This window comes from Anolis sagrei, chromosome 2 (genome assembly GCF_037176765.1).
Source record: "Anolis sagrei isolate rAnoSag1 chromosome 2, rAnoSag1.mat, whole genome shotgun sequence".
NCBI classification, from domain to species: domain Eukaryota; kingdom Metazoa; phylum Chordata; class Lepidosauria; order Squamata; family Dactyloidae; genus Anolis; species Anolis sagrei.
The window spans coordinates 16848546-16871779 of NC_090022.1; the positions used below are offsets into that span (position 1 = coordinate 16848546).

The 23234-nt window shown below is 44.0% G+C and overlaps 1 protein-coding gene across 1 annotated transcript in view; it reads right to left on the reverse strand.

Annotated features, from left to right (window-relative positions):
* Positions 1-20696, reverse strand: part of NOTCH4 (notch receptor 4) — a 47356-nt gene extending 26660 nt beyond the window's left edge. Inside the window, exons 1-14 of the mRNA XM_067465483.1 lie at positions 20430-20696; positions 18707-18782; positions 16770-17038; positions 15422-15760; positions 12054-12176; positions 7195-7350; positions 5251-5436; positions 4606-4713; positions 4346-4459; positions 3576-3777; positions 3215-3360; positions 1833-1985; positions 460-608; positions 121-208 (exon numbers count right to left, since the gene is read on the reverse strand). Coding sequence (XP_067321584.1) covers positions 121-208; positions 460-608; positions 1833-1985; positions 3215-3360; positions 3576-3777; positions 4346-4459; positions 4606-4713; positions 5251-5436; positions 7195-7350; positions 12054-12176; positions 15422-15760; positions 16770-17038; positions 18707-18782; positions 20430-20475 — 2155 coding nt within the window. The 5' untranslated portion in view covers positions 20476-20696. The remainder of the gene's footprint in view (positions 1-120; positions 209-459; positions 609-1832; positions 1986-3214; positions 3361-3575; positions 3778-4345; positions 4460-4605; positions 4714-5250; positions 5437-7194; positions 7351-12053; positions 12177-15421; positions 15761-16769; positions 17039-18706; positions 18783-20429) is intronic.
* Positions 20697-23234: the final 2538 nt, after the last annotated feature.

The following is a 23234-nucleotide window of genomic DNA, read 5'->3' on the forward strand; positions in this document are numbered from 1 at the left end:
GCCTGCATCTGAGGATGCTTGCCACAGCTGCAGGCGAAACGTCAGGAGAGAATGCTTCTAGAACATGGCCATACAGCCCGAAAAACCTACAACCCAATTCATGAATAAAGAAACAAATACCTGTGGTTCCCAGTGGGCACAAGCAACGGAATTCACCAGAGATCCTGATGCAGGTTCCTCCGTTAGGACACTTTCCCCCTGGAAGGCACTGAAACCAGAATGATTCAGAGTAGAGTTATGAAAACATTGATAGTGTACACCATACAGACCCAGATTTGCTTTGCTAGCAATCAGCTTGTTATATGCTCCAGAAATGGAAATCTATGGCTCTCCCTACAAAAGAACTTTGGATTGTGGCTTTGAATTGCACCCCAAAAAAGGTTATCATCCCTGCTCCCAAATGTTCCCAAGGTCTTTCAGACACAAGACACAGTATCCCCATGTCATTTCCATGCTCACCTGACAGTTAAACCCTCCGACCGGATCTGTGCAGTTATCTCTATTCAGGCTTGATTGCTGTTGGCATCGAGAGCCAGTCCAACCCGGGGGGCAGAGGCAGTGGGGGGCAGAGTCTTTTACGACACACTGGCCTCCATGTCCACAGGGGTCTGTTGTGATGGACAGATACAGGCACAGAGAGTGAAAATAAGATATAGCCAGCCCTCCTGAAAAAGTGAAAGGCCACTAAACATACTTGTATATTTCTTTAGGCAGCCAACTTGGCATATATACCAATCATGACCAACTGAATATACAATCAGGGATTGGAAATAATCAACCCAGGGTTATGGGAGTTGTAGTACACCCACATCCAAAGACCCATGTGTCGCCTACATTCGTGAGTACTTCTAATGGGACCATTCCAGGCCCGTAGCCAGGATTTTGTTTCGGGGGGGGGGGGCTGAGTTTGGTTTGGGGGGGGGCTGAGTCTGAGTGAAAGAGGGTCTACCCTAGCAAAACTTTTGTATCGCTACCCCTATGCATATGGGATATATTGAGCATGGTGATCAGATCATGATATGAATAAACATAACAGTTTAAATAATGTACCAGTAAGGCCTTCTCGCAGACCACCATGAGACCCCCCCCCCCCCCCGCCCCGGCTACATGACTGGACCATTCATAAAACCCAAAACCAAACAATGACTACTTTTGTAATAAGTAGTATTACAAAAGACCTGACCCAGGTATTACTGGGGGTACCTAAACTGGAAAGTGTCCTGAGAAGGGTGGCCAAAATGGTCAAAGGTTTGTAAGCCAAGCCCTATGAAGAATGTCTTAGGGAGATGGGTATTAGGCATGGGCAATCCATGGTTCTAAATGGTTCTAAAGTACTTACAAAACTAGGGGGTGCTGGTGCTTTCCTTCTAAAGTGTTGCTAAAGTTCTGGTGGTGAAAATTTCAGAACTCTAACAAAACTTTCAAAATTGCATTATAAATGGCAGTTCCTAATTGGTTCTGTCATAAAAATCGCCAATAACAAAATTATAATGAAATTTTGAAAGTTTTGTTAGAGTTCTGAAATTTTCACCACCAGAACTTTAGCAACACTTTAGAAGCAAGGCAACTGCACCCTCTAGTTTTGTAAGCACTTTAGAACCATTTAGAACCATGGATTGCCCATGCCTAACTGCGTATGGCTAATCTGAAGAAGAGAAGGTTAGAGGGTAGCCATGTTTACATATTGAAAGGACGTTATATTGGGAAGGGGACAAGCTTCTTTCCTGGTCCTCCAGAATTGGGGGGGGGGGGGGGTTGAACTGGATGGCCCTTGGGGTCCCTTCCAATTCTATGGCTCTATGATTCTATGACTCTGGCTCCCACATACTCACTTGGTGAACAAAGATCGAGGGTTATTTGGCACTTTGGGCCAGCGTAACCCTTTGGGCAGAGGCAACGGAAAGTTCCAGGGCTGTTAAAACAGGATCCAGAGTGAAGGCAGGGGTCTGCCTGGCATTCGTCCACATCTTCTTCACATGTTGTCCCTGGACATTGCGAAGGAACAGAATAATAAACTGGTGATTGATAGATAAAGTTGTAGAAAAAAAGTCTTATAGGCTAGGATGAAGACAGAAAATTGGTTGTAATCAAGACTGTAGCCAAGAGGGTGTGAGGGTTGGTTGGTAGGGGTCCAACCCCCCCCCCCCCCCGAAATTTTTTAGGTAAAAAATTTGGTTTACTCATTAATTTTAACTGGTTAACCAAATCCCCATGCTAAGTCTATGAGAAGCAAAAATTAAATGAGTCCCCCCAGATCTGCAAGCACTATCTCAAGCAAATATTGACAATGTATTCACACTGTCGTTACTTACAGCAATAGCCAATATAGTGGAAGCAACCAAGTTGGCCCACCCATAACTGGCAGGCAAAGCCTACGGCACCGCCGGGGGGGGGGGGGGGGGGGGAGTTTGAAGACCCTCATGAAGGAGACCATATTTGGTGGGGGCAGTTGAGAGGGACAGAGCTACAGACTATTTAAGGCTGCTCAGCCCCCCTGCTGTGCTCTTTGCTCTTAAGTGAGGTAGGAGGCCTTTCCCTCCTTGCTCCCCCTCCCTCTACTTTAGCAGATAGTAGAGTTCCCATTGCTATGCCTATATGTAGGTCGTTTTCAACTCTTAAACATTTGAAAACATACATAAGAAGCACAATGGGGCAAGAAAGACTGGCTGGACTTGCACTTTGGACTTGTCCACCAAAGTGTATCAGTGGAGCCTGATTTCTGGTGGCCAGAAGCTGGAAAGTTAAATAGCCTCTGTGTGTCTGTCTATATATGTTGTGTGTATATGGCATTGAAGGTTTGCCATGTATATGTACATTGTAATCCACCCTGAGTCCCCTGCGGGGTGAGAAGGGAGGAATATAAATACTGTAAATAAATAAATAAAATAAATAAATCTGTCAAAATGTATTGACACAGTTTTCAAGTGTTTCTTTTGTAACTATACATTACCAATTAATAGTCATTTTCTGTTATTTTAAGACTTAAAACTTTGTAACTAAAATTGAAAATTGATTTAATTAAATCTATACAAAATATAGAATGAACCATACTGTTTAAAATATTTTGTGTTATGGAACCACCCTTCATGATTTGCTAAAAAAAAAGTTTCAACCCCCCCCCCCCCATTTTTTTTCTGACTATGGCCTTGGTTGTGATCATGAGGAAATTCAGCTGCTCAAGGAAGGAGATGGGGAGCGGGTCAGGGAGGCTTACCTTGGTAGCCACTGGGGCAGAGGCAACTGAAAGTACCTCGTTGGCTAATGCAAGTGCCCCCCTGGTAGCAGGGGCTGGAATCACAGGCATTGATCTCCGTGCCACAGTCTTCTCCAGTCCAACCTGGTTGACAGAAACAATGCAACCTGAAGGGACAGAGAGGGAGAGAAAGAGAAGGGGGAATGAAGTGGGCAAGGGTGATATGGAGAGAGGGGTGAGAGAGAGAGAGAGGAGGGATTAGGTCAACAGTCCATGGATTTGTAGTCCCAACTTTTACAACATAAAGCTCAGGAGAAGTCAGCATAATTTTTCATTATGAAAGCCTGTTCCACCCCCTACCTTGACCCTGCCCCATCCATACCCAGTTTCCGTTACCTGGCAAGTACCTCCATTGAGGCACTGCCAGTTCTGACAGGGGTCGCTGAGCTCTGCACAGAGGGGTCCCGTGAATCCTGGAGAGCACACACATGCAAAGGAGCCGGGGCTGTTCACGCAGGTCCCGTGGACGCAGGGGCTGCTGTGGCATAAGTTGGCCTCCCTCTCGCACTGGTGCCCCTCGAAACCTGCAGAAGGGGAAACCTTGACACTGACATTGGTCTCAAGACTTGCTTAATTTGTGCTTTTCTACTCCTCAGAAGTCAAAACCTGAAAATAACCAGAAGACCCATCCATGCGCAGGGTTCTCTTGGTAAGATTTTTTCAAAGAGCACTTGCCTTTAGCCTGTTCTGAGGCTGAGAGAGTGTGACTTGTCAAAGGTCACTCAGTGGACTTTCTATGACTGAAGAGGATTTGAACCCTAGTTTCCAAAGTCGAAGCCCAACACTCAAATTACCACTTGCACTCTCTATTCTGTGTTTCTACCATTTTTAGAAACCATAAATGGGTGTATGTACAAGACTCAACCTTCCACCTTAAAACATTCCTGGTTCCCTACTAGCTATTAATTTTATTTCAATACTATTATGGCGGCAGCTTTCCCATTTAACCTGAAAATTATAGGTAATCCTATGCCCCATGTCACTAACTGGATGACCCCAGTTAGAGGTACACAAGGAACTGTCTTTCCCAATGTCTTCTGATCCTGGCTTCTATCCCACCCACCCTTTCTTCACACACACATACTCAGTTACCTGGTGGGCAGGTGCAGTGGACAATCCCCATTGAATTCTGGCACTGGCCCCCATTCCTACATGGATTACTGGCACAGCCATCCACTTCCCGCTTGCATCGAGGTCCCTCAAAGCCTAAATAGAGAGGGTGAAAGAAGAAAGGGAATTACAATAAAACTTCGGAATGGTTAAAAAAAACAGAAATCTATGTAGAATACAGGTGACTCAACCAACTGTTTGGCTCTTGTGTTTCTTTGGGGTTGGGGATCTTCGTAACTCACCAGGGAGACACTTGCAGGTAAATCCTTGGCTTTGTTGGAGGCAAGTTCCTCCATTGAGACAGTGGTCTGTCACACATTCTTCCACTTCACATAATGGCCCACTAAACCCTGGAGTAAAGAGAAAATTGTTTTTATTGTGTTGTTGAAGACTTTGATGGCCAGAATCACTGGGCTGCTGTGAGTTTTCCGGGCTGTATGGCCATGTTCCAGAAGCATTCTCTCCTGATGTTTTTGCCCATATCTATGGCAGGCATTCTCACAGGTTGTGAGGTCTGTTGGAAAACTATGCAAATGGGGTTTATATATTTGTGGAAGGTTCAGGGTGGGAGAAAGAACTCTTATTTGTTGGAGGCAAGTGTGAATGTTGCAATTAGCCATCTTGATTAGCACTGGATGGCCTTGCAGCTTCAAAGCATGGATGCTTCCTGCCTGCGGGAATCCTTTGTTGGGAGGTGTTAGCTGGTCCTGATTGTTTTTTGTCTGGAATTCCCCTGTTTTTTGAGTGGTTTTTTTATTTATTGTCCTGATTTTGAACGACACTAAAATAACAACACCCCAGTGATTCTGGCCATTAAAGTCTTTGACAATACACTACTACTACTACTACTACTACTACTGTCTTTACCACCATGTCAGTTACCTTACCTGAGGGACAGAGGCACTGGAATTTGCCCAGCAAGTCAAGGCAGGAGGCTCCATTATGACAAGGCTGGCTGAGACACTCGTTAAGGTTGGATTCGCACCGAGAGCCAGTGTAGCCCTCGAGACAGCGGCAGGTAAACGAGCCAAGTGTATTGTGGCAGCTTCCGCCATGTTCGCAGGGATCTGCACCTGATGGGGGTAAAAGATGAAGCCAGAAAAAAAGACAGTTATGAATAAACACAGCCATCTGCCACTGTCAAGGCACGGGCAAGATATGTTTTCTGCTTGAAGTGAAAATGGTGTTTTCTCTGCCCATATTTGGCCAGCAATGCCATTATAAAATGGGGAGACATGTGCTTGCGGCCACAGATTTTAGGTAAAGGTTGATTATCTCTTATCAGAAATCAAAAGTCCAAGGGCTGTGGTGGTGCAATGGGTTAAACCCTTGTGCTGCTGAACTGCTGACCTGAAGGATGGGGTTTGCTCCCAGTTCTTGCCAACCTAGCAGTTCAAAACCATGGAAATGTGTGTAGATAAATAGGTACTGCCTCGACGAAAAAGACATAATATGCTCCAAACAGCCATGCCGGTCACACAACCAGGAGGTGATAACTCAGGCTCCTCGGCTTAGAAATGGAGAATAGCACATTCCCCGGAGCCAGAGCACCACCTCCAAAGCCGGGAATGAAAGGAGAAGCCTTTGCCTTTGTTTGTGTTTGTGGGTCTCATTGTATTGTAACAAGGCATTGAATGTTTGCCGGTATCTGTTTGCACTGTAATGTGCTCCGAGTCCACATGGGGGGAAGGGTAGAATATAAATAAACTGTATTGTCGAAGGCTTTCATGGCCGGAATCACTGGATTGTTGTAGGTTTTTTGGGGCTATATGGCCATGTTCTAGAGGCATTCTCTCCTGACGTTTCGCCTGCATCTATGGCAAGCATCCTCAGAGGTAATGAGGTCTGTTGGAACTAGGAAAAAGGGTTTATATATCTGTGGAATGACCAGGGTGAGACAAAGGACTCTTGTCTGCTGGAGCTAGGTGTGAATGTTTTAACTGACCACCTTGATTAGCATATAATGGCCTGACAGTGCCTAGAGCAAACTTTTGTTGAGAGGTGATTAGATGTAAATAAACTGTTGTTGTTGTTGTTGTTGTTGTTATTCTCCAAAATTCTAATGGTTCAACATACACGGACCTTGCTTCATACACAAAATTACCATATTAGAAATATTGTGCAAAAAAAACTACCTTCAGTTTTTGTATACGATGAATATAAGGCATACATGAATTTCCTCTTTCAATTTGGGTCTCATCTCTCATATATATGTCATTATGTATAGGGAAATATTCCAAAATCCAAAAAATCATTGATTTTTGATTAATCATGCTGGAGGATATACAAATGCCTAGATAAACATTCTCTCCAGGAATCTCTAGGTCGTCCAGTGCAGTTCTATAACAGAAGTCACCCAAAAAGACCTAGAGATTCTTAAAAGAGCCTATCAACCAAATCTGTGAATAATTTGGCAAAATGAAACTCACAGACATAGAGGGCTAACTATGTTCTGAATGTACATCTCAAAGTATCTAGTAAAGTTTGAGTTATAAAATTTGCATGCTGCATGTTTGCCTCCTTTGCTGAACCAATCTTAAGGGACTGAAGCTATTCAGTGACTCTGCAGCGAACTCTACTGAAAGTGGCTGACCATTCACTGAACCATTCTTCTTCTTTCCCCACCAAAAAGGGGAGAACACCCCAGAAATCGTTCCTGAAACAGCGGATGTTGAAACATTTGGAGGGGCTGTGTCTGCTTCCCACTCAACAGCATCAGCCAAGTGAGTCAGTTGCTTCACTTTGCCTAATAGTAAGTCTTAACAATATAATTCAATACAAGAGGGGCATTTTTATGATGTTCACCTTCCCCTCCCTCCAGACCACTTTACCCATCTGGCACTCGTTGATGTCTTCATTGCACAGGGCTCCAGTATAACCTTGTTGGCATGTGCAAACGGCGTGGCCAGTCAGGAGGTCAGTGTCACAGTGCGCATCTGGATGACATGGGTCGCCGAGACAGGCATCATGTAAGTGGCAGTGAAGTCCTGTGAAGACAGATTTGGCTAGGTCAGCAAGACAGTTGCCCGACTGAAGTTTGGGTTCATAGAATCATAAACTGTGGATAAAAAGGTATTATTATCCATTAAAGTTGCATAGGATCAATAATAGGAGTATCAAAAAGTATGCTGGAGAGGATAAGGAACACTAGGAGATTCAAACCATATGCCCAAAGATACCAAAGCTTTGAGAAAAGATCTTAACTTGGATAACTTTGACAAGATAAATAATAGGATAAAAGATTTACTTTAGAGGGGCATTACTGCTTATTTTCAGGAATCTCTAGTCTACATCCTCCAGTTCAATTCTATGGTCAACTTCAATCAGAGATTTCCAGAGCAGTGGTTCTCAACCTGTGGGTCTCCAGATGTTTTGGTCTACAATTTCCAGAAATCCCAGCCAGTTTACCAGCTGGTCTTACTGTTGCTACTTGGTCGTTATACAGATTTCTCAGGAGACAGACGTGTGTATTATTATTATTATTATTATTATTATTATTATTATTATTATACATGTAGTCCAGTTTAAAGCAGATAATCTGGGTTCAGATCCTAGAATATTAGGTAGTGTAGAAGGGGCCTTAAGGGACCTAACAGAAGCTGAAGAGATCAAGAGAAGGTGGCGAGACTATACAGAAGATCTGTATAGGAAGGATAATAAAATCGAGGATAGCTTTGACGGTGTGGTGAATGAATTAGAGCCAGATATCCTGAGGAGTGAGGCTGAATGGGCCTTAAGAAGCATTTCTAACAACAAGGCAGCAGGAGACGACGGGATCCCAGCTGAACTGTTTAAAATCTTAAAAGATGATGCTGTCAAGGTGATGCATGCCATATGCCAGCAAATATGGAAAACACAAGAATGGCCATCAGACTGGAAAAAATCAACTTATATCCCCATACCAAAAAGGGAAATGCGAAAGACTGCTCAAACTTCCGTACAGTGGCCCTTATTTCTCATGCCAGCAAGGTAATGCTCAAGTTCCTGCAAGGAAGACTCCAGCAAGACATGGAGCGAGAGTTGCCAGACGTTCAAGCTGGGTTTAGAAAAGGCAGAGGAACCAGAGACCAGATTGCCAATATCCGCTGGATAATGGAGAAAGGCAGGGAGTTTCAGAAAAACATCTACTTCTGCTTCATTGACTACTCTAAAGCCTTTGACTGTGTGGATCATAATAAATTGTGGCAAGTTCTTAGTGGGATGGGCATCCCAAGCCACCTTGTCTCTCTCCTGAGGAATCTGTACAAGGACCAAGTAGCAACAGTCAGAACTGACCACGGAACAACAGACTGGTTCAAGATTGGGAAAGGCGTACGGCAAGGCTGCATACTCTCACCCAACCTTTTTAACTTGCATGCAGAACACATCATGCGATCTGCGGGGCTGGATGAATGCAAAGCTGGGGTGAAAATTGCTGGAAGAAACATTAACAACCTCAGATATGCAGATGACACCACTCTGATGGCCGAAAGCGAGGAGGAGCTGAGGAGCCTTCTAATCAAGGTGAAAGAAGAAAGCGCAAAAGCCGGGTTGCAGCTAAACATAAAAAAAACCAAGATTATGGCAACAAGAATGATTGACAATTGGAAAATAGAGGGAGAAAATGTGGAGGCAGTGACAGACTTTGTATTTCTAGGCGCAAAGATTACTGCAGATGCAGACTGTGGCCAGGAAATCAGAAGACGCTTCCTTCTTGGGAGGAGAGCAATGTCCAGTCTCGATAAAATAGTAAAGAGTAGAGACATCAGACTGGCAACAAAGATCCGCCTAGTCAAAGCCATGGTATTCCCTGTAGTCACCTATGGATGTGAGAGCTGGACCTTAGGGAAGGCTGAGCGAAGGAAGATAGATGCTTTTGAGCTGTGGTGTTGGAGGAAAGTTCTGAGAGTGCCTTGGACTGCGAGAAGATCCAACCAGTCCATCCTCCAGGAAATAAAGCCCGGCTGCTCACTGGAGGGAAGGATACTAGAGACAAAGTTGAATTACTTTGGCCACATCATGAGGAGACAGCAAAGCCTAGAGAAGACAATTATGCTGGGGAAAGTGGAAGGCAAAAGGAAGAGGGGCCGACTAAGGGCAAGATGGATGGATGGCATCCTTGAAGTGACTGGACTGAACTTGAAGGAGCTGGGGGTGGTGACGGCCGACAGGAAGCTCTGGCGTGGGCTGGTCCATGAGGTCACGAAGAGTCGGAGACGACTGAACGAATGAACAACAACAAGAAGGGGCCTTAGTTTTAAAAATTGTGATTATGTTATTCATGAATTCATCCTTTGGCTGGGGACTTGTCCCCCTAAATCCCATGAAACTAGAGGGCCTAGTACATATCTATATTTCTAAATTGTCATCTATATGTATTAAGCATATGGAAATTTCATGCAAGTGTTCTCTTTGTTTGGACACAGTGAAATAAAGAAAACACTTGCATGAAATTTCATTTGACTGTGTCCAAATAGTCATCACAAACACCACAAGGGACCTTGACCCCCCCCCCCCCCCAAAGCATGTTCCTTTGATAGTCAGATTGTTTTGTCTTATAATTACTTCAACAGGAAAACTATTCATCATTAAGGAAGACATGCATTTCCTGGCTTCCTTGTTTATCCATTCCCTTTGGAGGGTCCGGTACTGATAGCTCTCTTTTGTTGGCATTATGATGCTGGTTGTTTCATACTGGATTTCATTCCCAGCTTTAAGTTGCATGTTTTTCTGCTGCAGTGCACTAAGATAACACACAGAGAGCTTGCAGAAGTTGCTTTTTTGGATTATAATTCCCAGTATCACCCAGTAAGTATATTGGGGGAATGCAATGTTCCCAAAATGTTCCACACCCATTCTTTACCCACTCTGGAAATCTTTTCTCTGCCCACCCAGAATTTCTCAGAGAATATCCTATTCTGCCTTGGTTAGACCACACCTGGAATCACAGTGTGTCCAATTCTGGGCACCTCAATTGAAGCGAGATATTGACAAGCTGGAGTGTGTCCAGAGGAGAGTGACTAAAATGATCAAGGGTCTGGAGAACAAGCCCTATGAGGAGCGGCTTAAAGAGCTGGGCATGTTTAGCCTGAAGAAGAGAAGGCTGAGAGTAGACATGATAGCCATGTATAAATATGTGAGGGGAAGTCATAGGGAGGAGGGTGCAAGCTTGTTTTCTGCTGCCCTGGAGATTAAGACGCGGAGCAATGGCTTCTAACTACAGGAAAGGAGATTCCACCTGAACATGAGGAAGAACTTCCTGATGGTGAGAGCTGTTCAGAAGGGGAACTCTCTGCCCCAGAGTGTGATGGAGGCTTGTTCTTTGGAAAGGCTTTTAAGCAGAGGCTGGATGGCCATCTGTTGGGAGTGCTTTAAATGTGATTTCTTGGCAGGGGATTGGACTGGATGGCCCACGAGGTCTTATCCAACTCTAGCATTCTATGATTTCTATACACTTCCCTTCTCTTCATTATGACGCTGTATGCTGGACAAGTTATCAAAAATCTGCAGAATAATTCATTCATTCATTTAGGACAGATATGGACATGATTCTGCTAAAGATAATTAAAACAATGGGACAGACTTTAGCACAACAGGTTAACCGTCATCTGCAGCAATTCTTGCCAATTAAAAGATTGACAGTTAGAAGTCTGGGTCAGGGTGAACTCTTGGCCCAGCTTCTGCCGACCTAGCAGTTTGAAAACAAATGTGAGTAGATAAATAAGTACACCTCTTCCTAGAGAGCAGGACAGTGTTTCCTTTTCCATTCGACCATGAAACTTTCTATCAGATGGACATGAGAGAGAGACTTGGCTCTGAAGCCCTTGATTAAGTTACCTGTCAGCACCAATTCTGCGGTTCTTACCCTTGAGACTTATGCTTCATGTTCAGATCAACCTGGACGACGTTGAGAAGTCTCAAGTGCCTTCAAACCAGTTCTTTGGCACCAGAGGAAGGCTTTGTGCCTTCAAAATATAGTCCATTGGAATTAGGGTTGTGATTATTCTGATATTCACAGCCATTGAGAAAGAGGAATATGGAAAAGCTTCTCAGCTGCAAAACTCCTTGGACCCAAGGCAACCAGAGACTGTAATGTATATTTCCTTTATCCCCTTTGAAACTTCCAGTTTATTGCCTTAAAGGGATAACTCTCTGTGAACAATAAAACCTATTTTGAGTTATCTACAGTGTTTTGGTCCTTGGGAGTTCCAGTTTTCCTAAAGGAGGACAAGAAGCAATCCCCTGAGGAAAAGATGTTACGTCCATGCCTCTTTCACTAAGAGTTATAGCCCACAGGCGCGACGGCACATGGAGTGACAGCACCCCGCCCCCCCCCCCCCCCCCCGGCCAGAACTAAGCACAGCCTCTAAGACGTCGAGGATAGGAAAGCCTATATATACCTCTATCTAGGTACATTGTCTGTCTTGTCAGTGTATAATGGCATTGAATGTTTGTTGTATATATGCTCTGTGATCCGCTCTGAGAAGAGTGGAATATAAATACTGTAAATAAAAATAAATAAATAAACAAACAGACTATCAGAGAATATTACATTATAAGCGAGACTCCTGGGATCCTGAGGAAAGAGATTGAATCCTATGGGAGCTGAGACTGGATTTATCGCTTAAAGTGAAATTTGAAGGGAATTGTGGCTTAACAGGCACAGAAGATTAGAATGTAAGGAAAGCAGGCATACTTTCACCAACTTTACCTGTCCATCCTGGGAGACACTGGCAGGAATATGACCCCAATCCATCCTGGCAGGTGCCCCCATTGCTGCATTGATTCCCTACACAGTCATCTGGGTTCACCTCACAGTATTGACCTGTGTAGCCTGCAAGAGGAGAACGTCAGATCAGTTTGGTTGGTTAGAGCAGCAGTTCCCAAACCATATTTGGCAAATTCTAGGGTGCTACAAAAATCATAGTAAGGGTTTCACAAAAAATCTTTAAATAGATTTTAATAAGGTAAGAACAATTTTAACAAATATGAACTTATTAGTATTTCAATGGAAAGTGTGGGCCTGCTTTTGGCTGATGAGATAGGATTGTTTTGTTGTTGTTGTTGTTGTTGTGTGCTTTCAAGTTGTTTCAGACTTAGGTTAACCCTGAGCGAGGGCTGGGTAAATGACCTTGGAGGGCTGTATCTGGCCCCCGGGCCTTAATTTGAGGACGCCTGCTTTAGATACTACAGAGAAGAGACTGCAACAGAATGCATTAGAGAACTTACTGTTTAAACTTTCAACCAGTGTACCTGGAGGCTAAATACATGAAGTTTGTAAGTAAACCAACTATACTTTTAATGAAGATTACTTATTTTTGTCTTGAGAGAGCATGATTTTAAACCAAATATATTTAAGAGAGAGTAGATTTATTTTGGGAAACAGAAGTAACACTTCTGAGGATCTGCTATATATTTTGTGCATTGGCATAATCTTTGTTCCTAACAGTTCAAGGAGATAACCAGGTATGTCAGTCTAACAACGGAGAAACCTAATTTGCCTTGCATGAATACTAGTGGATATATACCACTAAAGAGAAGATTCACTCAAACGAGTTGTTAGATCTTCTCAGGAAGATCATACTTTACAAAAAGGGTATGATCATTCCAAATGCCCTGAAGGCCAATTAATCTCCAAAAGGTTACGCTTCCAAAAGGCTATGGAGATTCTGATTTTCCAAAAGATTATGATAACCAAAAGGTCATCCTTTCCCCAAAAGAATTCAGACGAAGGAGTAGAACCAAAAATACCAGTCTATTTTAGCTTACTGTTTCAAAAATGTTAACTGGGACACAAGTGGCCAAGGAGCATCAGAGTGTGGTGAAGGTATTAATGAAGAAAATGTCATCAGTTAGAAGAGGCTTTAGTTTTTGTCTGGGCCTCCTGAGAAGGGCACAATTCTGCCACCTTCTCTCCTTCTTCCCAAGTTCATTTTATGCCAATTGCCTTGCACTCAATTTGAAGCAACTGAAATAAAGTGAGGAAAAATGCTCTTGAAAACGGCCCAGAAATTCCAACTGGTCCAATGGGCGGCGGCCAGGTTGTTAACTGGTGCTCCTTACAGGGAGAGGTCAACCCTCCTGTTTAAGGAGCTCCATTGGCTGCCATTCATTTTCCGGTCTCAATTCAAGGTGCAGGTGCTTACCTACAAAGCCCTAAACGGTTTGGGACCTGCCTACCTGCGTGACTGCATCTCCGTATATGAACCCACATGATCTCTCCGATCATCTGGAGAGGCCCTCCTCACAATCCCACCTGCGTCGCAAGCACGATTGGTGGGGATGAGGGACAGGGCCTTCTCCGTAATGGCCCCCCAACTCTGGAACTCTCTCCCCAAGGATATCAGACAAGCCCCAACTTTGGCAGTCTTTAGGAAGAGCTTGAAGTTGTGGTTGTTCCAGTGTGCCTTCCCAGAATAGGAAACTCCTAGCATCATGTCCCAATTGCACTTTTACTAGAGATTTAAGATTGTCTGCACACCGCACCTATCTTCAAAAACCTATCCATCTCACCTGTCATGTTCAGCATTTTAAAATTTAATCATTACATTTGGCCCAGCCTTAGTTTTAAATGTGTCATGGTGTTATTGTCTAATGCTTATTGCTATTGTTTTAATGTTTATTGCTTGTTTTATGAGTTTATTTATTGTTGTATTTGTTCTGCTGTTGTTTTATTGATGTGTTGGGCCTCGGCCTCTTGTAAGCTGCACCGAGTCCTTCGGGAGATGTTAGCGGGTATAAATAAAGGTTTATTATTATTATTATTATTATTATTATTATTATTAAATGGTAAAAGAGGACAAAAGAGAAACTGGAACGTTTGTGGAATGGGAGAGAATTAACTGTGCCTGCCCAAATGGGACAGTTAGAGGGAATGTAAAGGGACTGTATCTCCTCCTATCAGTCCATATGAGCCTTGAGATCACTGAGGGAGAGACACTCCTCTCGGTCCCACCACCGTCCCAAGTACAGTTGGTGGGAACGAGGGGGGGGGGCTTTTTTGCTGGTGGCCCTGCGGCTCTGGAACTCCCTCCCCTTTGTTATGGGCCTTTTGCTCCCAGGTGAAGCAGGCCTTCCCCAACAGCACACAACAGCAGCTTATCTTGGTCAGACAAGGCTTACATGGCCAAAGAGCTCCGAAACGTCTAGTTTCATGTTTTAGGACAATCTCAGTGGCCTGAGGCATAGGGACTTTAATGATGATGATGATGATAATGATACATGTGGTTATTTTTATGCTTATTTATATTTATGTAATTTGTGTTTTATGCAATGTGTTGATTTATTGTTTTACTAGCTGTCCCCTGCCACACGTTGCTGTGGCCCACATGGAGGTTTGGCCCATCATTGGTGGGGTTCAGAATGCTCTGTAGTTGTAGGTGAACTATAAATCCCAGCAACTACAGCCCCCAAATGTCAAGATTCTATTTTCCCCAAACTCCACCAGTGTTCACATTTGGGCATATTGAGTATTTGTGTAGAGTTTGGTCCAGATCCATCATTGTTTGAGTCCACAGTGATCTCTGGATGTAGGTGAACTACAACTCCAAAACTCAAGGTCAATGCCCACTGAACCCTTCCAATAGTTTCTGTTGGTCATGGAAGAACTGTGTGCCAAGTTTGGTTCAGTTCCAACATTGGTGGGGTTCAGAATGCTCTTTGATTGTAGGTGAACTATACATCCCAGCAACTACAACTCTCAAATGACAAAATCAATTTCTTTGAGTGAAGGACATACATTGGGTTGTTAGTTGTCTTGTGTCCAAATTTGGTGTCAATTCCTCCAGTGGTTTTTGAGTTCTGTGAATACCACAAACGTACATAACATTTTTATTTATATAGATATGTTGGGTTGGGAGGGTGATGGTTATCTGTATTATGTAGTTTTGTTTTTCTATTTTGTTTGCCACTTTGAGTCCTATCTGTGGGAGAAAAGCGGGGTATGAATAAATAAATTTATAAGTAAGTAAGTAATGGGTGAGATTTCCCCCCCTTTTAGCATGGTGTCACCTACAGGAAAAGATTGGGGGCCCCAAAAGGCCAGTTGAAATACCCCAACGCTTTGGTCTCATTGCTTACCTGGGAGACACAGGCATCCATGGTATCGTTCATCCACCTCATGGCAGGTGCCACCATTGAGGCAGACTTCTGAGGAACACGGTGCCAGGTGGTACTGGCAGAGGGGTCCAGAGGAATCGGGAGGGCAGACACAACGGAAAGAGCCCATGTTGTTAATGCACCGGCCTTGGTTGAAGCAGGGGTTCGTATCCCCAAAGCATTCATTGACATCATGCTGGCAGGTGTGTCCTTCAAACCCCGGGCGGCACTGGCAAACGATGACTGGGTAGGTGATGACGCACGTTCCGCCATTGGCACATGGGTTTGCTGGGCAGAAATCCATCAGCTGGCAATTTTTCCCTGGAGTGAGATCAAATACTTAAGACAAATTTCCTGTTGCTTCTCTCCTCTTCAGACTCCTTATTCAGGAAAACCAAGGGTTGAAAGGTCGATCTAATCCAACATCCTGTTTCCGAAAGAGGATAGCCGGAAACCAGTGGGAGGTAAGATTGCCCGATGTCCACTGTTATAGATCCCCATCTGATCTTGGAAGCCAAGCAAGCTCAGACCTGGTTAGTAATCGGCATTATCAGATGCTGTAAGCCAGGTATGGGCAAACTTTGGCCCTCCAGGTGTTTTGGACTTCAACTCCCACAATTCCTAACAGCCTACCGGCTGTGCGAGTTGAAGTCCAAAACACCTGGGGGTCCGAAGTTTGTCCATGCCTGCTGTAAGTTGTATTTCAGATGAAGGAACTGGCAAAGCCACTTCTGAATATTCCTTGCCTAAGAAAACCCTAGGAAAAATCCTTGTGGGTGACACAAGTCAATTTGATGCCCCAACAGTGTACCTTTGGGTGCATCTACACTGTCAAATTAATGGACTTTAATATCACATTTATTGCCAAGGTTCAATGCTATGTAATACTAGGAGTTGTACTTTTACAAGATCTTTAGCGTTCTCCGCCAAAGAGGGTTGGTGCCTGACCAAATGACAACTCCCCCAGGATCTCATATCATTGAGCCATGGCAGTTAAATTGGTGTCAAACTGCATTAATTCTATAGCATATAGATGCACACTTAGGTGGGGCTCACTCTAAAGGAAGTTCAGGTGAAACTGCAGCCTCATGGGCCCATCATATATGCTCTGTCCAGGGTGGCTACATCTGCCCTGGTACCTCTAATGATGCCATTTCCAGCATTTAAGCAGCACTCTACTCATGAGCTCTTGGTTGCAGAATGGGGGCAGGAGGGATGCCATATTTTTACTTTCTTCAGGCCGCCAAATGTCTTGAGCTATCTCTCCTCCATGCCAGGCATACCTGCCTGTCTCACTCAGGCATTCTTCCCCTCCCTTTGCCAGACATACCTGTCCATCCTGATACACATTGGCATTGATACTGCTTTCCAGAGAGGCGCTGACACGATCCTCCATGTTGGCATGGTGAAGGGAAGCAAGGGTCTCCCACCAGACCCTGGCACAATTCCCCTGTAAAACCAGGTGGGCAAAGGCAAGTGGAGGAGGGAGGGTTTGGGGGATGGAGCATCTGGAGAGAGCATGTGCCCCCATTCTGGCACTGTTTGTGGGTACAGGGGTCAACAAACTGGCACAATTCTCCTACATATCCAGTGAAGCATCTGTCAAGAGAAGTAACAAAAACAAACAAACAAACAAATAAGGGTGAAAATGTATTGTCATTCCTCAGATATATAAACCCATTTTCCTACTTCCAACAGGCCTCACTACCTCTGAGGATGCTTGCCATAGATGTAGGTGAAACGTCAGGAGAAAATGCCTCTAGAACATGGCCATATAGCCCGGAAAAACCTACAACAATTCAAATAAGGGTGACTCTGTGTTCATCCATTTGGCCAGAACAATAATCTCTGGCCTTATTTTCACATGAAGAATTAATCCCTGAGAGAAGACTGGGTTGTAAGAGTCTAATTCTGAAGATGAGAGTATACGTCTGAACATGGAGAGATGTATTTTCTCCCATAGAAATAAAAAGGCCCTTCCACACAACCATATAATCCAGAATATCAAGGCAGATAGTCCACAATATCTGCTTTGAACTGAGTTATCTGAGTCCATGCTGCCATATAATCCAGTTCAATGTGTATTTTGTACAGCTGTGTGGAAGGGGATAGAGTCAGCCATGTGCATTTTTATGAGGTCAGAAGGAGAAATAGAGAGGAACACCCCTTTTTCAAAATCACCCTCAAATCGGCTCGCTTTTTTTTTTTTTTGGTCGTGTCAGGAGAGACTTGAGAAACTGCAAGTTGCTTCTGGTGTGAGAGAATTGGCCGTCCGCAAGGACATTGCCCAGGGAACGCCTGGATGTTTTTGATGTGTTAGCATCCCTGTGGATGCTTCTCTTATGTCATGAGGAGCTGGAGCTGATAGAGGGAGCTCATCCGCGTTCTCCCGGATTCGAACCTGTGACCTTTCGGTCTTCAGTCCTGTCAGCACAAGGTTTTAACCCACTGTGCCACCAGGGGCTCCATTAGGCTCGCAGTGCATCCCCACTGTAGAATTTATGAAATTTGACATTGTTATAACTGTCATAGTTCAATGTTATAGAAGCCTTAGAGTTTTAGTTTTATTAGGTTTTTAGCCTTCTCTGCCAAATAGTGCTGGTGCCTTAACAAAATACAGCTCCCAGGATTCCATAGCATGGAACCATGGTGGTTAAAGTGGAGTCAAACTGTATTAATTCCACAGCGGAGATGCACCCAAAGTCTGCGTTCTGCATCTGAGCGTACCTCTGGAAATGAGTTGTTCTCCAGATGTGGTTGGATTACAAATCTCTGTCAGTCCAATTAGCCAACATAATGATAGATGGTGAGAGTTGCAGTCAATCAGAATAAGGGATGTTAGTATGCTTCCCCTGTGGGTTGCCATAGCATTGCCTTGGAGAACATAGCAAATTGTGAGAGAGGAAATTTCTAGGAGGTTATCCAGAGATATAATCTATGATTATTGTGAGTTAAGAAATTAGGTGTGGTTGCAGGATCTCTGAAGGAGGAATGATGAGACAGAAGTCCAACATTTCCCTCAAACACAAGGCTCACTGAGGGCACATCTACACTATAGAATTAATGCAGTGTGGCACCACTTTAACTGACATGGCTCAATGCTATGGAATCCTGTAGAGTTATGAGGTCTTTTGCCTACTCTTTGATCAATGATTGCTGGTGCCTCCCCAAACTACAACTCCCCAATTCAATAGCATTGAGGTTCCCAAAAGGAAATAAAACTTCGTTAAGCCTTTTGAGAAACACACGTGAATCCTGGGAACTTACAGGCATGTAAAAGTCCCATTGGAGTGGTTCTGGCAGGTTCCTCCATTCTTGCATGAAATTTGGGTGCAAGGTAAACCTGGAAGAGAAAGAAGCAGAGTCAGAGATGCCATCTGAGCATGCCATTTGAAACACGAGTCCCTTGGTACATAAGCAAATAGATGGGTGGGTTGCCCAAATGCCACAGATAGTCTAGATGGCCATCCATATAAACCATAATTGAAAGAGGGATCAAGCTGAGGACAGATCTGCAATCACGTCATAACAGGTCAAAAGAACAGTGCTGTACCAAATGGATCAGTCTCAGAGCCTGGAGATATTAATGCCTTCTAACATTTCACAGGATGCATCTACACTAGTAGTTCCCAACCTGTGGCCCATGACCTAAAATAAGGTTTGTGGCTCTAGATTATTAAATATGGTTTTCTGTGGGCAAGCAGATGGCGACTACTGGATGGTATGTGTTCTGTATCGGAAAGTAGAGCTGGTGTGGTCTTTTCCATGCAATTTTCTGAATCAGCACTCCAAATAACCGAACTGATTCGTAACCGGGTTGTTGTAGGTTTTTCGGGCGATATGGCCATCTTCTAGAAGCATTCTCTCCTGATGTTTTGCCTGCATCTGAAGGTGCTTGCCATAAATGCAGGCAAAACGTCAGGAGATAATGCTTCTAGAACATGGCAATATAGCCCGAAAAACCTACAACAGCCCAGTGATTCCAGCCATGAAAGCCTTCGACAATATGATTCATAACCCTTTTGGTACTGATGTTGGAGAGTGGTCCCTGGTCAAATTGTCCATAGTCAAAAAAGTTTGGGAACCACTTATTTACACTGTAGAATAAATACTGCCATGGCTCAATGTTATGGGATCCTGGTAGTTGCCCCATCACCCTTTTGGCAGAGAAGCCTAAAGACTTTGGAAAATTACAACTCTCAGGATTTTACAGTATTGAGTATGACAGTTCGATTGCCATTAAACTGCATTCATTCTACAGTGTAGGTGTGCTTAAGACATTTTTTTAAACCAGAATTGCTACTCTAATTCTAATAATTGTTGTTACTGATTTACAAATTTTGTCAGGGACTCTGACTGAAGATCTGGGTTCAAAATCCCACTCAGCCATGAAAAGCCTTTATGTAATCTTGGACAAGTCATGTTCTTGCAGCTTCAGAGGAAAGCAAAAACAAATTCCCCCAAAACCAGACGCTTTGGGGTTTGCTGTAAGTTAGGAATGACTTTTGAAACCACACAATAACAAAGTTTTCATTCATTTAAAAAACCAAAACACTCAACAACACAACAAGCAATACCAACACAAAAACAACTCATTCCAGTATTTTAAAAGCATGTTGATCTTCAATCATTTTTATTCTTTTTCATTATTTTATGATGTGAAAATATGAAAATAAAATTAATATTACTAGTCAGGTACAAAACTCATTTGGAACAACTAAGCAAGAGATTGGTAAATGCAATCCCTTCTGCATGCAAAGAAGACAACTCTTCGCATGTTTGTGCCAACTGGAACTGCAGTTAAAAGTATAGCTGCAGAGGTTGGCTGAAAAGTTGGCAACTCTAACTTACAACCTCATGACAGTTTAAACTGTGACTTACCCTACTTAATGTAGGCCGATAATCTACACTGCCATATAATTCAGTTTTTGAATCCAGATTATCTGCTTTGAACTAGATTATATGGCAGAGTAGATCCAGTCGTACTTACCTCTGGCAAGTGGAATCAAAGTGAACAGCAGCTGCCAATGCATCATCGTGTCTGCAAAACCTCCTTATTTCATCTCTCCAGTTCACCCCCAATTCTTTCAGGTATAGGGCTGAATGCAGATGGGTTCAGGCATCCATACTAAAGTGTCAGATCAAAACCAAGCAATCTGGAGGACAGAGGCTAAGATAGTCCCTTCAACCTCATTTCTGCGGACAACTTGTACAACTCTTTGGCATTATTTCCTCCTTGCCGTCTCCCCCCAGAAAGAACAAGGCACATCCTGCCGTCTCAGAACTCCATTGTCGAAGGCTTCCTGCCCCACACAATGCTTGGGAGGAGAAAGATTTCCTGTTACCCAGGCTGCTTTTGTCAACATGCAAAAAGGGTGGGGAATATTGGGGTGTGTTTGTATGAGGAAGAGGGCCACTAAGCCTAGGAGGGAATGGGGTACCATCAAAAATATAAAATCATGCCTTTTCACACAAAGTGACTATAGCATTATGATCCCACTTTAACTGCCATGGCTGTGTTGTGGACATGCCTCCCCACCCCCAGGTCAAAATATATTAAATTCTCTTGTTGGGACTACAGTGGGCACAAGACGCGGCTGCAAAAGCCCTTTATATTTTTAAATCTCCTTTTTGCAGACAAATGAAGGTCTGGAGAAGCCCAGCAGCAGCTACCAATCTTTTCCTTTTTTAGTTATATTGGTTTAAACCCCTGTGCCGGCAGGACTGAAAACTGACAGTTCGCAGGCTCGAATCCAGGGAGAGGCGGATGAGCTCCCTCTCTCAGCTCCAGCTCCTCATGCAGGGACATGAGAGAAGCCTCCCACAAGGATGATAAAAACATCAATTCATCCGGGCATCCCCTGAGCAACGTCCTTGCAGACGGCCAATTCTCTCATACCAGAAGCGACTTCTGTGTGGGAAGTTTGGCCCAATTCCATGGTTGGTGGGGTTCAGAATGATCTATAAATCCCAGCAACTACATTTCCCAAATGTCAAAGTCTATTTCCCCAAACTCCATCAGTGTTCACATTTGGGCATAGTGAGTATTCATGCCAAGTTTGGTCCAGATCCATCATTGTTTGAGCCCACAGTGTTCTCCGGATGTAAGTGAATTACAACACCAAAACTCAAGGTCAATGCCCACCAAACCATTACAGTATTTTCTGTTGGTGATGTGTGTTGGTTCTGTGTGCCAAGTTTGGTTCAGTTCCATTGTTGGTGGAGTTCAGAATGCTCTTTGATTGTAGGTGAACTGTAAATCCCAGCAGCTACAACTCCCAGATGACAAAATCAATTCCCCTTCAATTGCAACAGTATTCAAATTTGGGCATGTTGGGTATTTGTGCCAAATTTTGTCCAGTGAATGGAAATACATCCTGCATATCAGATATTTACATTATGATTCATAACAGTAGCAAAATTGGAGTTATGAAGTAGCAACAAAAACAATTTCATGGTTGGGGTCATCACAACTATATTAAGGGTTTGCGGCATTAGGAAGATAGAGAAACACTGCCCTAAATAAATGGGCACCTTGGTTGCGTTATCCTCTAATTCTGCTTCTTAGTGTCTCTTTGTGCCTCTTGAATCAGTCCATCTCTACTGGCCCCATAAACCCCGACTGTGCAGAGGATGACAGGATCCATTTGCAGGGCCAGGAAATCATGTCGTTGTTCCACAATGACATTTCCTTTTTCCCAGGAACAAACTACTTAATCCTGTCAACATGGACAATATCTCTGCTTTTGGATTCAATGGACAGCAGCGCCAGAGGTGCTGGACCCATTCACTGGGGACTCATATCTCAATTGTCCTTACAACAAAATACATGGGACCTGATGGCCCCCTTTGTTTGTCCCATAGCTGGGACCTGATAATCCATTCAGAACTCTTAACCCTCCCTTTGTCTCCCAGACCAGCTTGCCCCCTGTCAGCCATTGGAGAGCGGGAACCTGCATTGGAAGTGGGGAACACTCTCCTATTGGCCAGTAGCCACTGCAGTCCCGCCTCTGCAGGGAATCCTGCCCAGCTGATCATGATGTCAATGGAGCCCAGCCAATCCAGGCAAAACTGACTCCAGCTGGGGTGGGAGTGGGCATTTGAAAGGATTGTACTGTATACAAATATCTGTTTTTCAATGTTATGACATCTCAGCTTACTTTGGTGGCTTACCGCAAGTTGGCATCCACTTCAGCTGACTTGAATAAAATACCTCGTTGGCTTCTCCTTCAACTTGGTGAAATTTCTTGATTTGGGAACACTGGGTAGCTTCTTCATCTTGCTAGGCAAACGGGTCAAACAGAGACCTCCCTGGCTCAAAATATTATATCAATAAACTTGGTACCGCAGCAGAGAGTTCCACAAGTAGCATGAGCCTGGGGTTCCACAAATTGGCATTGCGAACATATGGAGGAGCTCAGCAGCAGCTACCAACACCCGGGATACTCTTTGCAACATTCTTTCCCCTTTTTATAGTTATATTGTTTCCAACCCCTAATAAACATGCACCTTGGCGTGTTGTCCTCTATTTCTGTCTGTTTATATCTCCTGGTTATATCTCTCCTGTTTTCGGCTCCTGCAGCCAGCCCGATGGCCGCTTGGGCCACATGGCCCTTGCAGCCCCCATGGCCTTCCACGTCCCTTGGAATGGGGCTTATTCTCTTCCCCCCCCCCAAACTCTAACCACCCCTTCGTCTTCCTGAACCCCACTGCCAACCCTCGCCCCCGTAGGTACCCAGTTCCCTTAGTGGGAGCCCCGGTGTCCACGGACCCCTATTTTGACCTATTTAATGTG